The sequence below is a fragment of the Syngnathus acus genome, chromosome 21 (genome assembly GCF_901709675.1).
Source record: "Syngnathus acus chromosome 21, fSynAcu1.2, whole genome shotgun sequence".
Taxonomy (NCBI): domain Eukaryota; kingdom Metazoa; phylum Chordata; class Actinopteri; order Syngnathiformes; family Syngnathidae; genus Syngnathus; species Syngnathus acus.
In genome coordinates this window covers 3326660-3341595 of record NC_051105.1, presented here as the reverse complement: position 1 = coordinate 3341595, position 14936 = coordinate 3326660, and the positions used below count along the sequence as shown (strand labels likewise).

The window sequence follows — 14936 nt, the reverse complement described above, 5'->3', positions numbered from 1 at the left end:
GAAACATATCGAAGGAAACGTTTTATTTGTTCAAATTCACCATGCATTGCAACACAATGTTATACCAGAAAATGTATTGTATTGATTAATTTTAGTAAACGACTGAAAAAGCTGTTGTATAATTATATAATTAGAAATACTAAAAAGGTTTAAACATAAATAGAGCTAATTTGGTAGGTGGTCACTGGGCGTGTTAGTAATAATTTTTTGTTCAGATCAAATTCATCTCAGTAATAAAAAAAAAAAGATTTGTAGAATTTCATATGAAAAAAATTGAGACAGTTACTTTTCATTGGAGAGGAATGAAAAGGAGTGTTGGGCAACAAAAAAGTAATGTTTTGAGAAAAGAATTGGACAAACGACGATAAAGAAACATTTTTATAATCTTGACGTGTGTATGTCTTTGTAAAAATTACATGTTTTTTAATTAAAAAATTTAACAGGTTGTTTTATTTTTATATAAACACAAACAAAAACATCTATTATAATGTTTTTCATTGCGCTGGACTACAATGAAGTATTTGACCATTTCCATTTTACAGGAATAGAAAGGCGTGATCTGCCATACTGAAACAAAGCAAAAGTCAAGGAATTATAAAAGTAAAGTCATAAAATTTTGAGAATAAATTATTAGAAATGGTATTAATGTTGAGATAATAATGTTGTATTACCTTGATGAGAGTAACTAACTTTACCAGAATAAATATCACATTATTTCTGCATAATGATAAATAAGGATAAAGTATATGTAAATCATTTCTCTTTTTTAACAATTATTTCTTCTTCTTCTCTTGTGTGGCGTTGAACCACGAGTCGAGCAGCTTCTTCATGTAGTACAGCTGCCACGCGTGCACTTGCACAGCCACCACCATGAGCAGATACATCACAGTCACCGCAGAGAAGCCAAAGATGAAGCGGTACGCTTTGCCGTGGCGATACAGCTGCTGTGCCAGGGGGAACATCTCCATGCCGCCGTAGATGAGCGGCGCCACTGAGAACAGCCCGGCGCTGATCATGGACAAGACCAGGTAGCTGATGTTGTTCTTGGGCAGGGACAGGCTGCTGCACAGCAGGGGGACCATGCTGAGCAGGTAGGGGTACTCCCACTGGTAGGGCATGGCGACGGTGTCATGTGACAGCAGGTTTAAGTGGCTGACGACCATTTGAGCAGCGACCAGCAGCCAAACCAGAAGGTGAATCACGTTCAAGCGACGAACCTCTGACTTCAAGGAAGCGCTGCAACATGAAGAATGCATCGTCAAGGTTTCTTATTTTCATATTGTGTACTAATCGTCAATGAGAAGCATGCACTGCTACAGTTGGTCAATTGTTTTTGTTGGTTTTTATGTATGTATGTATAAAAAAATATTTTATTTCATTTATTTATGTATGTATATATAAAAAAAATTAAGTTTTACATTTTGTACCCCTATTGTCACCTATATTTTGATGCGGTAAGGAACATTTGCATCTCAGCCAAAACAAGCACACACCACCAGAAAGAAAACGGCATGACTATCATTTTTTAATGGTTAAAAAAAAAAAAGGTGTTCTAAAACTTTTGAACAAAAGTGTACATTGCACTTTAAAATGACAGCTCTTTTTTCCCCCTCAGGAAAACAAAATAACAGGTGGTGCCACTAGGTGGCGTAAAATTTCGCTAATACCATGTGTAACAACAGATGTCTTTGCTGGACTGCTACCACAGCAGACACGGCATCTGTATAGCTGACAGTGGAAATGAAATTAAATCTGGGACCCTTCTCTGAATGACAAAGACCGTGTTACAGCCATCCAATTCATTTTCTTAGCTCTTGTCCTTGTTAGGGTTGTGGGTTAGGATAGCTGGAGCCTATCCCAGTTGAGGTTGGTTGCACCCTTGACTGGTGGCCATTCACTAGACTCAAAGAGGGCTCCAAGTTTACACAAGTCCTTTAGACACTACATATATGAGGAAATCGACATGTATTAAAAAAAAGAAAAGAAAAAAAAGAGAGAGTGTCTTACCTCATTTGGTAGTGTGGAGTCGCCTTCTCTCTGAATTTAAAGTCACTTCCATTGCTTGCAGCAGTTTTGTGGCCAAGACGTGACGTCATATTGATGTCAACTGACAAAAGGGACATTTATTAATTGACTGTTGAAATGAAAAAAAAAAAAAATCACTCAGGCTGAATTGCTGTTTTGCGATACAGCTGGTTAGCTAATACCGCTAGCGTAATCCAACCACCCGGTTCACTTGGATTAAAAAGAATTTAAACACACGTCACACTCTCAGCGATACGAGTGTGTTGAGATGGTGTAAGATGAAATATTACAGCGAACAATGCTTACCGGTTGCGTGAGTTTGCTCTGTTTCGTCGCTAAAAAAAGACCAACACCTGGACAAAAGATGTGAAGAATCAACCGGCTTCCGTCAACTGTGCGCATGCGCACTGCCTCCGACGGCAGCATCAGCATCTGGTCCTTAGTGGGCGCGGCCTACTGTTGACGTCTTTCAACAATGATTACAAATATGTACTGCTTTTCAAATTGAACAGCATATAAACAATATGTAACCAATAAATTTAGTTGTTGGTAAAAAGCTTTGAAGTTACTGAGGTAATAATGCTTTTTAAATAAATAATAATAATGAACGTTTTTAAAATATTAAAAAACTATAAAGAATATTTATATGTATAGGAAATATTTCATTACATAATCACGACATTAAGGACATTTTAAACGATCAATATTATATTTGTTAAGTAAAATATATAAACAGTATCTAGCTTAATTGCAAACAGAAAAAAGCAGACCAAATCTATCTATCTATCTATCTATCTATCTATCTATCTATCTATCTATCTATCTATCTATCTATCTATCTATCTATCTATCTATCTATCTATCTATCTATCTATCTATTGGGATGGAAATAAAAACGTATGCGATAGTTTTCAGTAACATTTTTATTTAGAAAAACAGCATAGACAAAAATAATTATCATAACAACAGTGAAACATTAATTCAGGTTACACTGACAATATTAGCACCATGCTTGGAAGGACAAATACATTTTTCTTTTTTTTTCAAAAGTTTCCCCTTCACCTTTTACACTTACATGTAAGGCAATTACTGGTCCAAATAATAAATTACTGACATTATAGGTACTCACCCACGTTCCACACTTTTGACACATTGTCACATCAAATTTTGTTTAATTTTCCCCTTTTATGTGTCATTTTACTGACGTTAAACATTTCAGATTGGCAGTAACAATTACATAAATAAAATGACTGTACAGTTAAAAAAAAAAAGGTAAAAAACAGATCCCGTGGCATTGTTCAGGAATGACATTTTTAAATCTGATTTGTTTGATTTTGATTCTAAAAAGACATTTTCCTCCGTACACATTTACATTTATAATAAATATCTCTTTTCTGTGTATCCAACAAGCCAAATCCAACAAATTGTTTTATGACGTAAACACTATGTAGAGTGGATGTTTTTTAAAAAAAAAATTGGGTGTTGTATTGAATCTAGTTATACATTCTCTGAAGCGCAATTACGTATGATACCACCAAATCAGTTAGAATCCCCAACAGAGTTACAGCAAAGCCGGCATGAGTAAGGATTAAAAAAGCACAATTAATAGTAATTGATAATAAATCATCATTATATATATATATATATGTGTGTGTGTGTGTGTGTGGGTGGGTGTATATGTGTATATATACTATATATATACGTATGTGTGTGTGTTTATATGTAACTAATACTGGAGTGTTCAAACTATTGTTAACCCTGACCAATAGAAATCTGTGATCTATGATGCCATGACTGATAAAGGCAATAGGTGCATATGAATATGAAAAAAAAAACAATGAAAAGATGTGTTCAATCTTTTGGCTGAACTTCACATTCTTTGACACATTGGGTAGCTGCTACCTTATTGCAACGGAATATTATTTTTGTTCACTCTTTCTTTGCATACTTTACAAATTGCCTCCTTGTCCTCACATTAAAATATACAAACAAATTGCATTCCCTTGGTTTGCCCGCCCGGATCAAATCAAAACTGCCCTAATTCCTCATCTAGTGGCCATGCCATTTGGCTACTGTAGATGGGCAAAAACGTCCTCATATTATTTATACAAACACAATTCCTCGAAAATTATCAAACAATTTATACATAAATGTATATCTATTTTTATCAAAATGGTGAAAGGAAATGAGACAGACTAGGTGGAATAAAATGAGGCGCGTAGGAATGTACACTACATTGTGGAGTGACATTGCAGAGACGATTGGAACTCTGATCTAGTCTCTAAATAATGTAACATCATCATGAAGTCTAGTTTACAAAGAAACAAGACTCTGGCAATGTATCTGAGAGACTGTTTTACATCTCTCATTTGGCACATCTGTTTTAGTTAACAGCAGACTTCAAATTACCGACGCACCCAGCGATTATTTGAGACTGAGTGTCAATTCAAGGGGACAACTATTTGAGGAAATCCGATAAGTCATTCAGGCCCTCTGTGAATGCCTTTTCATAGGTTATTCTATCCCTTCAAATCTATAAAATTGCACATGGACTTATGGCTGTGTGGTGTAAAGTGGGTTTTATATACAGACCATCATATTTCCTTGTGATAACCAAACTGCCATCTCATCTGCATTGATGACGTTACCAGATTTTCACTTAAGAGTCCTTTTTTGGCAACAAAAATTCACCCCATTTAATATTCTTCACTTTTCACTTACAACGGATACAGTAAGAATCCAGAGAAAGATGAATGCACGTACTCCCCAGCGTAAAGTCCTGCAGCCTGATCTGAGGGCAGCTGAATGTGTACAGTGTCCCCTGGTTGTAAAGGTAAGACTGCACTTCCCGATGCTTGATCTAAGTAGCCCTTCTTGTATTCATCATATGTATACATCACCGGCTCATTGTTCCTCATCAGGGCCACCCACACGTTGGCTCCTTTGCAATTAATGTGGTAGGCAAAGTAATAAATACCAGGGAGTTCACAGGTGAATATTCCTGTTTCAGGGTTGAAGTTTTGGCGACCATTGTACAACGGCTTCTCAAACACCACTGGGGTTCCCACAGGTGGGAATGGAGTTGACGTTATGGCTGTGAATGCTGGCATTTCCAGACCACTGACGCCCATCTCTGCACCATTTCCTCCATATTTGCCCTTTTTACCATAGCCACCAGCCTTCTCACCATCCAGTCCAGGGCCCATATGGGAAAGCACTCCTGCCAAGTCCGGAGACATCCCAGGTTCTCCTGGTAGGCCAGGGGCTCCAGGAGGGCCAGGTGGTCCGCTCAGTCCTTGGGGTCCTGATGGGCCTTCTTTTCCCCTAGGTCCAATAGGACCTGGATGTCCTGGAATGCCTTCACCTGCAACGCCTGGCAGACCAGGAGGACCGAACGCTCCTTTTGGTCCTTGAATTCCAGGTGATCCAATTGGGCCTGCTACACCGTCCATACCAGGGATTCCTTTAGGACCTTGAGGTCCCATTTCTCCAGGATATCCACCTTCACCTTTGGGGCCAGGAAGTCCTGAAGGACCTGGCAGGCCCGGAAGGCCTTTATGTCCATTTTCCCCTTTGGCACCACTTGGTCCTTGTGGACCTCTCAGCCCTGGACTTCCACGTTCTCCAGGTAAGCCATCAGTACCGGGTAATCCAGCCGTACCGGCGTCACCCCGGATCCCATCAATCCCTTTAGGTCCTCCCTCACCACATTCTCCTTTTGGACCCGGTAAGCCTACACCCCCTGATGGCCCCTTGGGTCCTGGAGGGCCTGGTTGACCACTTGGCCCAGCAGGTCCGGTCATACCAGGTAATCCTGCATGGCCTTTATCTCCGTTTGGTCCTGGGAGTCCAGGTGGGCCATTCATACCTTTTTCACCCTTTGGTCCTTGGAGGCCTGGTTTACCAAAGCCAGGCAGTCCTGGCTTCCCTGGCAAGCCAGGTGGTCCTGGATGACCTTTCCCGCCCTGCATGCCGGGCTGACCTGGTAGACCATTTTGACCTGGTTTTCCTTGCCCTGGTAGACCAGGTGGGCCCGGTGGTCCTCCTTCACCTGGTAGCCCAGTTAGTCCTTTCAGTCCTGGATGCCCCTTTTCTCCCGGAGGGCCTTGTGGACCTGGCATCCCATTCAAACCTGGTTTTCCAAAACCAGGTAGTCCTCTTGGTCCAGCAGGGCCTTGGGGTCCTGGTAGACCTTTATGACCTGGTTGCCCTGGCTGCCCCATACCTTTGTCGCCTTTTGGTCCTTGTAATCCAGGAAGTCCTGGTAGTCCTTTGTGCCCTGGCTCTCCTTTCATCCCTGGTTGTCCTGGCAGTCCCTGGACTCCTGGTTTCCCTATTCCAGGCAGCCCAGGTGGTCCTGGTGGACCCTGACGTCCAGGTTGTCCCGACTGACCCGATTCACCTCTAGGGCCCATTTCTCCTTGCGGTCCAAGCTGACCGAGTCCTCCCGGTCTGCCTGGTTGTCCTGGCAACCCTGTTTTAGCCATCCCAGGTACTCCTGGTTGACCAGGTGGTCCAGGTAGCCCTGGTGGTCCTGGTTGGCCATTACCTGGAGGTCCAGGTGGACCTATAGGTCCTTCTGGCCCAGGTGGCCCAACTGGACCTGGTTGTCCTTGGGGAATCCCCTCAGCACCACTTGGGATTGTCTGACCTGTGATCAATGCACACATACAATACATAATATTAAATTGTGCATGATTGGGATAATGTTTCTCAGGAGGACCACAACTTCCATTGATGTGGCTTTTATGCCAATGGGTGTTAAAAAAAGTTACTCACCTTTGTCTTGTCCACCGTAATAGCCACCGCCTTTGCGAGCCTTTTCTTTGCCCTTCGTCATGGGCATCTGGGGGAGTTCCTTCCGGTACTGGGGATAGTGCATATAGGGCACATCTTTGCCAATGTACTGTTGCTGGGGGTAGCCTTCATTGCCCATGCCCATGTGTTGGAGGTGTTGCATTTGCATCTGCTGCTGGTATGCTTGAGGGTGTTGATTTTGTCCGTAGTACTTCCCATCAGTAACATATGGAAGTACTACAAGTTGCAGCAGGGTCAGGAGAAATGGGGGCCGAAGGAGCGGCATGGCCAAGGCCTGTGTTGGAAGGAGAGAATATGACTTGCACAAGGATGGACAGCAGCTTCAATTGGTCAAAACTATATGATTTGGTATTTTATTGCGTCAAGAAATATATTCTCATATGCCGTTAATAAGATACTTTTCTAGAGAAATGATACATAGTTTGTAGTGTGTACAGCTGGCTACAGTCTTCTATATTAAAATGTATTTTAGCATTTTTTCTTCATTTTATTTCAGCTGCACTGAAAAGAAAGTAAATGGTAAAAGTGAGTTTTGATTGATTTTTTTGTCATGAGGAAAATGCAGGTAATGTTTTTTTGGAATGTTAAGTGAATGCATCTGTGATAATCAAAGATAATAAAATTGTAATACTTTGAGAAAAATCCTGAAACTCTCCACATCAGCAATTATATCACGTTTCTTTCTGTGATATATTTATTATAATTGCAGTTTTTTTTTCCAGAATATTCCAACTATGCTGTATTGACATTACTCTCAATTCATGTAAAATAATATTAATATATAATATATTAATATGAATTAATATTAATATTAACGCTATATTATATTAATATATTCAGTATTATATATATATATATATAATTTTAGTATTAATATTGATATTCATTAATACTTTAAAATTTTGTTCTACTATTAGTTGAAAGTTGTAAAACTTGTAAAAGCGACACTAAATCTTTTTGAAAAATTGCTTTTTGAGTGTAACTGTCAAGTGCATTGATTGTTGGGGTGTGACGAGGCTGACAAGCATTCAAACATCTACATACAAAACATATGCTACAAGTACAGTTGACACAAGTAAGAGTGGCTCACTGAATCATAGCCAAAATAATGTTGATATAAATTTGCCTCCCAGCAGCTGGCTTTATGCCTAAACATGAAACATATCTTCCTACATTTTCTAGACCATGATGTAACCCACATGATTTTTACTGTGTAGTGGCGCTGTCCATAAATAAAAGTCCTTGTTGTATGAATAATGTAGTTTTGTCATTCAGTCATTCCTTGCATCACCGATTTCCATCCTGTCATCAAAGTTCAGCCTCATTCCCATTGGTGCTTTACTCAAGACTTGTTGGCTGTTGTTTTCGGAATTCCCAGCCACATCCTGACACCGTCCGCGCCACTGATGCGCTTTTCCTTTGGATCTCTGACCTTTTCTCAGTCGACTGGTAATTTTGACAGGACTGTGTCACTGTCTACTACCCCGATGAGAGATAGTCTTTGAAACGGAATGGATCTTGTTGTCATGACAACACAAGCCAGACATGACAAGAGTCTCTCAGAGGAATGTGAGTGATTTGAGTGATTTTCCTCTGGACTGAAAAGGATTGTCCCAATTTTGTTATCATTTGCGTTACACTACCAGATTTACTGTATTGATGATTTTTGGGAAAAAAACAAAACTTACTTATTTTTCCAGTGTGTGAATCACAAATCAGAAAATCGTTCATTTTCACATATTTGATGCTTTTGGGGCTCTGGTTCAAAACACAGTTAAACAACGTTCAACCAGTTTCGTGCTGGAGGGTCACGTGTCTATTTGTAGCAATGGGGATGTTCACTAAATTTCCTTAGGGGTTAAAATTTTCCAGAGGGCAAGATTTGCTTTAAATAGATATCCATCTAAAAAGACTATCAACGTCAAATCTCATTGCACAGCACCAAACAAAAATCTCATCACAATTTACTCAAAGATCTCTCGAGACGAGTGTGCCAGGGCATTTGATTGACAACTGATCTAGTTCTCCACCACAGTAGTAAACAGTGTTGAATGAAAACCTCTCCAGTGTCTAAGTATTAATAAATGCATGAATACACGTCATTGTGCTGCTGTCGAATGTCATGCACATACCTGTTTGAATATTTGTGTTTTTTGTATTTGCCCTCAAACATAAACAGTTCCGTCACACATAATAATATTTTTTCTGGTATGGTGTCAAGATGAGAGGAAATATTTAACTTATGTTTTGCTAATAAAGCAATGCAGGAAATCCTGCGTCAACTGCATACAAAACAGAACTAACGTCATAATTTTCCTCTTGGTAAATGAATGACAAAAGCAATATTGACCAGGGGCAGCCTTTAAATGTTACAGAAATATTTAGAAACACTTTGAACATTTATGACCTGTAGCAAGGGTGTCCCCCATATTGATACATGATGTAAGTGAACAAGTATGTGTGTGAATAGATGTTTTTAAAAGGATGGAAATACTGTGACAAGGACACAACGAGTGCCTGTTCACTTGTCACAGTTGTCACGGTAACCAAGGAGCGGTGGAAACACCCTGTTACTCTACCTGTCGCGTAATCCCCCCAGCATGTGAGTGAAAATAGGTGTTGCCTCCCAAGCGACTCATTTATTCACTCGCCGTGAAAATTAACCAGCAATTTCCACCGCTTTAATTTGTTATTTGTTATTTGAGGAAACGGCAGCGGCGGCATGTGAAGCGTGAATAGAAAGAAGTTTGTTATTCACTCCAAAGTGCCACTGTGTCATCGCACAATAGTCGCCCATTCAGGGGGCAGACGTGAGGTCACGTGCATGTAACGTGCAGCATGGCGTGAGAAGTCGGGGAGCATTTTATGACTCTTACGCTCGTGCCAACTCATTTTGCAAATCAACAAATAGCTTGTGTGAGTTCTTCATTTGCTTCTTTTGATTTTTTTTAAATGTGACGCAGTTTGAGTTCTTCTGTATGAATAGTACTTTATAGATAAAGTTTAAAACATAGATACTTTCTTTGTCTTTTGAATAATGCTCTTTGTGTTTATGTATAGCTTGGTGTGTCATTGGCAGTGGTCAGCAAGGCTTTCTCAGGTGGCCCATTAGAAACATTGATCCATATTTACAATTTCAATTTGTTCTATTAATATGTATGAATTTACACCCAACCGTCTTCTCCTCAATTAAAAGCTTTTCAACGATGGATGTTTGCATATCTTTACACACGTCACTCCAATCTGCCCAGGCCCTCTGGAATCACAGATCAGTTTAAACTACAACTGCAGAACTCTGTTTTTAATCAATTAGTTTAATTCATTTAATTAAAAAAGTGGATTAAGTCACCACTGAAATCACAGATACTAAATGCATAGCTCGCCATAGATAGCTGTAAATCGGTGACCAACTGGGGGCGCGTGGGCCGAATACGGCCCGCCGAACCATCCAATCCGACCTGCGCTTGAATTCCATGATTATTTATTTGAAGGAAAGCTGGACTCATAAAGGCTTAAGATGCTTACAGTTTTGCAATGAAAGAGAAAATACAGATAAATGATAAATATCAAATAATGTTATGGCAAACTTTGATTTTTATGCCATTTTTATTTGAGATTCCAGCCACCAAGGTGGCTGTCCCATAAAATTCTGACAAATATAATTGATGATTAGATACTACAGAGTACAGTAGGTAGGGTACGAAGGTAGCTAGGTAGCTATGTTTGGTAAGTAGTTCAGATGGAAAATAAGTTGGCAAATGTAATTGATAGGTAATAGGCTAGGTAGGAATATAAGTAGGTAGATGTGAACAAATGTGTCTAAGTACATAGGTACTTAAAACAAGTAGGTAGTGGATGCCAGGCATAGGTGGGGACATTCCACCTCCCTCAATAAGCCGCCATATGCAGCAGTTTTCTTGCTATTCTAATCGTAAAATGGTACAATAATTTGTATTGAAACAGTAGTATTAATATTAGCATTAAGGATATTTCAACATGTGCTGCCTAGTCCAATGCACATGTTCATGTAAAAACATGTCCCAGACACTCTTAAAAATAAACAAACCCCCAAGTTGTCAGCTGTGTTTAATACTTGTGTGAATCGTGCGTGAGTGTGTCTGCTGCTGTTTGCCGCACTGCTTCCAGATGACCATTTTTTCCCGACATGTCACACAAGCAGGGTGTATTAAATGGACTCATTACATCGAATTCCGTTTCTTTACTCTGAGTCAGCTTCCACAGAAGATGCTGGACGTTTACCCGAGCTACTAACAACAGGATGCCATTTACGTAAGTGCAGAAGCCGTGCAAGAGGCTTTCTCATTGGTTGGCCTCAAAAGTGATGATGGCTCAAGATGAAGTATCTAAGGGTTAAATCATATCGCATATGGTAATTGAAACGCATAGCAGAACCAGGTTTCTTCCAACTAACCAGTTTTAGACAAAAGCAGCAACATTTTGCGAGTAGAATACGACTGCAATAAGTTTCGCTCTGACCAACTAAAGACAGGAACTTAAAACATGTCCGTCTGCTCAGTACAATGCAATTTATTCAATACCAAATTTTACCAGACACTAATGAACAAATGAAACTTACGTGTAGCAGATAGTGGCTAGCATGCAAACAACAGATATTTTCTGACTATTCTCTTTTCAGTGAGGGCTAGACATCATCCTTTTCTTTTACACATCCCTTAATTGTTTTTAAGTACAGCTATTAAGAATGTTAAAATGTACGATTTGAAGATGGTATTAGTTTAAAATGTCACAGTTTAATTTCCACTTTAACATCTCATGCGTCCAATCATGTAAACTTATTTCCGTCACACACATGCACACATTTACACGCGTGTATACACACACAGCGCCACAGCTGTGCAGCAGCTAAATGACCCAAAGTATTTACCTCTGCCTTTCTCCTTTACACAACCATAATAACTCTTGAGGCTCCTTTGTCCTTTTGTCTACTGGACCCCTGCACTATTTTGGAGAATAATGTCTGCACTGTTTGTATATACACACACACACATGCACACACACTTACACTGCATTCAAAATGCTTCCTATTGGGGTCAGCTATGTTAAGGGTGACATCTTCAAGTGACCCCTATCACGCAGTTAAGAGCCCGACATTGGCTTTTGGGTAAACGTGAATAAAGTTTGAGACCGAAAGCAAAAAATGTTCATGTCCATATTGTGTAGCGAGAAACTCAAAATGTTGAAATATATGTTTTTGTTTTATTGGACATCGTGGATGGTATCACAATAGCATCAAACCACATGCACGATGTGAACGATTATGAATACCAACTGAACACTAATAAGAATTCCTGGTTTTTAGGAGGAATCCATAAACTCACAAAACCTTGCAGGTTTAGCAAAGTATGGTTCGGGGGCCATTTGGGCTTTGGGAAAACCCAAAAGTGGTCTGCAACTTTGAGGTGTAATTTGGCATACTCCTTTGAGCGTTTGAATCTTGTAAGAAAAAAAAGCTCATAGAATTGGGAGATAATGCTATTGGTTTCAACCAAAAGCCCCCCCCCCCCAAACAAGTTTTGTTTACTGTGTTCAGCGTGCGTCCCAGGGGACTGAGGGCATTTTCTTTTACGCCCCCCCCCGGCACACCTGACAATTTTGTGACAGAAAGTAGACTAGAGTTTGGACAGGTAAAACCAGGTCCAAGTTGTGGCGCAGGTCGTGTAATGTGAATTTGGTGGATTTCATCCATGTATTCAGATTCCGCGCCCTAGTGGTATGTTTGGTGGATATCATCATATTCCATGTGTTCATTCTGCCATGTAGACCGCGTGCTCCATCTGCACTGAATTCAAAGGGATTGAGGGGAGCCGTTTTGAATCTATGTTTACTCCCACAACGATGCATACGCCCATATCTATCTGCACATGTCTACGAAAATGCCAAAGGAAAGAAAACGCCACCCATGTGCACAGTAAGATTGCACTAGACTTGTGCTGGGCATGAAAATAAGGCCCATAATTTTGTGTTTCAGGGATTCTTATCTCACTTCTGGCCTTCATTGATGGATATTCATGGGTGGATGTAGAAGTAAGTGACAAACTAGGATACACATGTTGTTGATGGTCTAGTATTAGTCAACATAATCCGTCCATCCATTGTGTTATGATTTATTCCTTATTGATGGATGTGAACTCTTTTTTTGGAATCTGAGTTCAAATTATTTGACGGCAGAAGTATCTCCGCATAGATGACACTTGTATAATAATAGCAATATGCCCTATTACCAATTACACCAGGAACCTCTGACAATTCTGCTATCTCAGTTTTTCAATGAAATCATTATAAGTGTCTAATACTGCACTGTGGGTACACTATGGTACATTCCAGTGGGTGTATCAAAGTAGCGTGCCGGTGAGCGCACAGCAAAGCAATTGAGGAAGTGTTTGCTCGGCACTCTCTTCTCACCAAACTGCGTGCTCTTGCCCCCATGGCGTACATGTGACAGTTTGGCTTCAGCTTCCTGCACGCTCACTAAACATTTCAATGCATATTTGCTTTCCATTCACTCGTACACACATGTGGTGCACACAGCACATTTGCACAGTGAACTCATTTTTAGAGAGACGCCATGGAACATAATGATGCGCAATAGTGGTGCTAAATGCTAACTGGGGGCAAACACTATAAAGGCTATTCAAATTCTGCCAGCCAATCAGATAATAATGAAAAAGTGATCCATCCATTTATCAATCCATTTTATATGGTGCTTGTCGTTATTAGGGTCATGGGTGAGCTGAAGCCTGTCACAGCTGACTTTGGGTGAGAGGCAGGTCACACCCTAAACAGGTCGCCAGACACTCACAGTAAGACAATGAATTAACGTTAATGCACCATCGTTGTGAAAAATGGCTCTTGAAAATATTGATGTTTTTGCCCTCCACTTATTTTTCAAAGACAATGTGTCAAAAAAAATGTAAATTATGCAAGAAATAAGCCAACAATCACTATTTTTATGATTTGATTAGCCATTCAGTGCGTCTTTTTCTAACAAAATTCAGCTTATCTAAACCTTGAAATGTTTAAGTGATGTCATATCATGGGCCGTAACTCAAACTATTAATAATTTATTTAGAATCTGAACGTAAACTTTTGTTTGGTAATTACTTATTTTTCTTTTTTTGACCACCAACAAGAAATGTTACTATATATTGAAAATAGTAAAATTGTGAGATCCATGCCTCTGCTTTTAATCAAAACAACGGGAAAAAAACAAACATTTTTATTCTTTTTATTATTCTTAACCACAACACAAAGACAAATATTTAGTTTTTTGAAGGATTATGTAAAATCATACAGTTATATATATTTTATCCTTTATATTTGGGATAATAATATAAAAAATAATTTAAAGAAATAAAAACTGGTTAAATATGTGCAATTCATTAATCAGAAACAGTACTACACAAAATGAACAAGATGCGGAGTAACTGACAAGACTATATAATATTTTTAATGTATCTTTGGGAATATAAATATTACAGATATTATAGTAAATGAAATATAAAATGTTAAATTTAATAAAATTTTGAAAGATTGAAAAAAAAAGTAGATAATTGAATTGCTCAGGGATCAATTTCAGACCCACAAAATCTTATGCATTCATGTGCAAGCATCCACTTCATACATAATAATCTAATCTAGCAATTACATCCTAATTCCAAAATGCAAGTGTGTACACTGCAAAAGCATGGCATAGCTTACCTTTGGGGGTCAGATGCAAAGTTGAAATAATCACCACAGGGAGACTCAGAAAGAGAGAGAGCGAGAGAGAGAGGGAGAGGGAGTTAAAAAGCGGCAATCTCGGAATTGACGAGCAATCCTCTGGCACAAGTGCTCATAACAGATGCCCACCTTTGTGGACACATCTTATATGCGCTGCAGGGTGGGGCCACACGGGGTGGGCGGCCCAGCCAGAGCCTGCTTGGAAGAACAGGAGGGAGGGTTAGGAGGCTACAATAAAAATAAAATATTCCACATAGTGGCACAAAAACATATTTGTCAGCTGAGTGCCCACAAAGACAATAAAGACTCATTTTGGCGTCCGCTTTTGGTGA

The 14936-nt window shown here is 39.6% G+C and overlaps 2 protein-coding genes across 2 annotated transcripts; both read right to left on the bottom strand.

Moving 5' to 3' along the window:
- Nucleotides 1-6: 6 nt before the first annotated feature.
- jagn1a (jagunal homolog 1a) lies at nucleotides 7-2445 on the bottom strand. Its single transcript, XM_037280906.1, has 4 exons — nucleotides 2379-2445; nucleotides 2008-2107; nucleotides 512-1236; nucleotides 7-226 (listed from the first exon to the last, which is right to left on the bottom strand). Exons 1-3 carry the CDS (start codon nucleotides 2425-2427, stop codon nucleotides 774-776), a joined length of 612 nt encoding a protein of 203 aa, XP_037136801.1. The 5' UTR covers nucleotides 2428-2445; the 3' UTR covers nucleotides 7-226; nucleotides 512-773.
- Nucleotides 2446-4120: 1675 nt separating this feature from the next.
- On the bottom strand, nucleotides 4121-14731 carry col8a1a (collagen, type VIII, alpha 1a). The gene is made up of 3 exons (XM_037239847.1): nucleotides 14584-14731; nucleotides 6805-7117; nucleotides 4121-6676 (listed from the first exon to the last, which is right to left on the bottom strand). Exons 2-3 carry the CDS (start codon nucleotides 7106-7108, stop codon nucleotides 4743-4745), a joined length of 2238 nt encoding a protein of 745 aa, XP_037095742.1. The 5' UTR covers nucleotides 7109-7117; nucleotides 14584-14731; the 3' UTR covers nucleotides 4121-4742.
- Between the last annotated feature and the right edge of the window lie 205 nt (nucleotides 14732-14936).

Bases quoted from the DNA above. Each gene is read 5' to 3' on its own strand.
- jagn1a (XM_037280906.1), bottom strand. From the start codon at position 2,427: ATGCGCACAGTTGACGGAAGCCGGTTGATTCTTCACATCTTTTGTCCA. The intron at 2,108-2,378 runs GTGTTGGTCTTT...CCCTTTTGTCAG, and splicing joins TCTTCACATCTTTTGTCCAG to TTGACATCAATATGACGTCA. The intron at 1,237-2,007 runs GTAAGACACTCT...TTCATGTTGCAG, and splicing joins ACTCCACACTACCAAATGAG to CGCTTCCTTGAAGTCAGAGG.
- col8a1a (XM_037239847.1), bottom strand. From the start codon at position 7,108: ATGCCGCTCCTTCGGCCCCCATTTCTCCTGACCCTGCTGCAACTTGTA. The intron at 6,677-6,804 runs GTGAGTAACTTT...CATTGATCACAG, and splicing joins TTACGGTGGACAAGACAAAG to GTCAGACAATCCCAAGTGGT.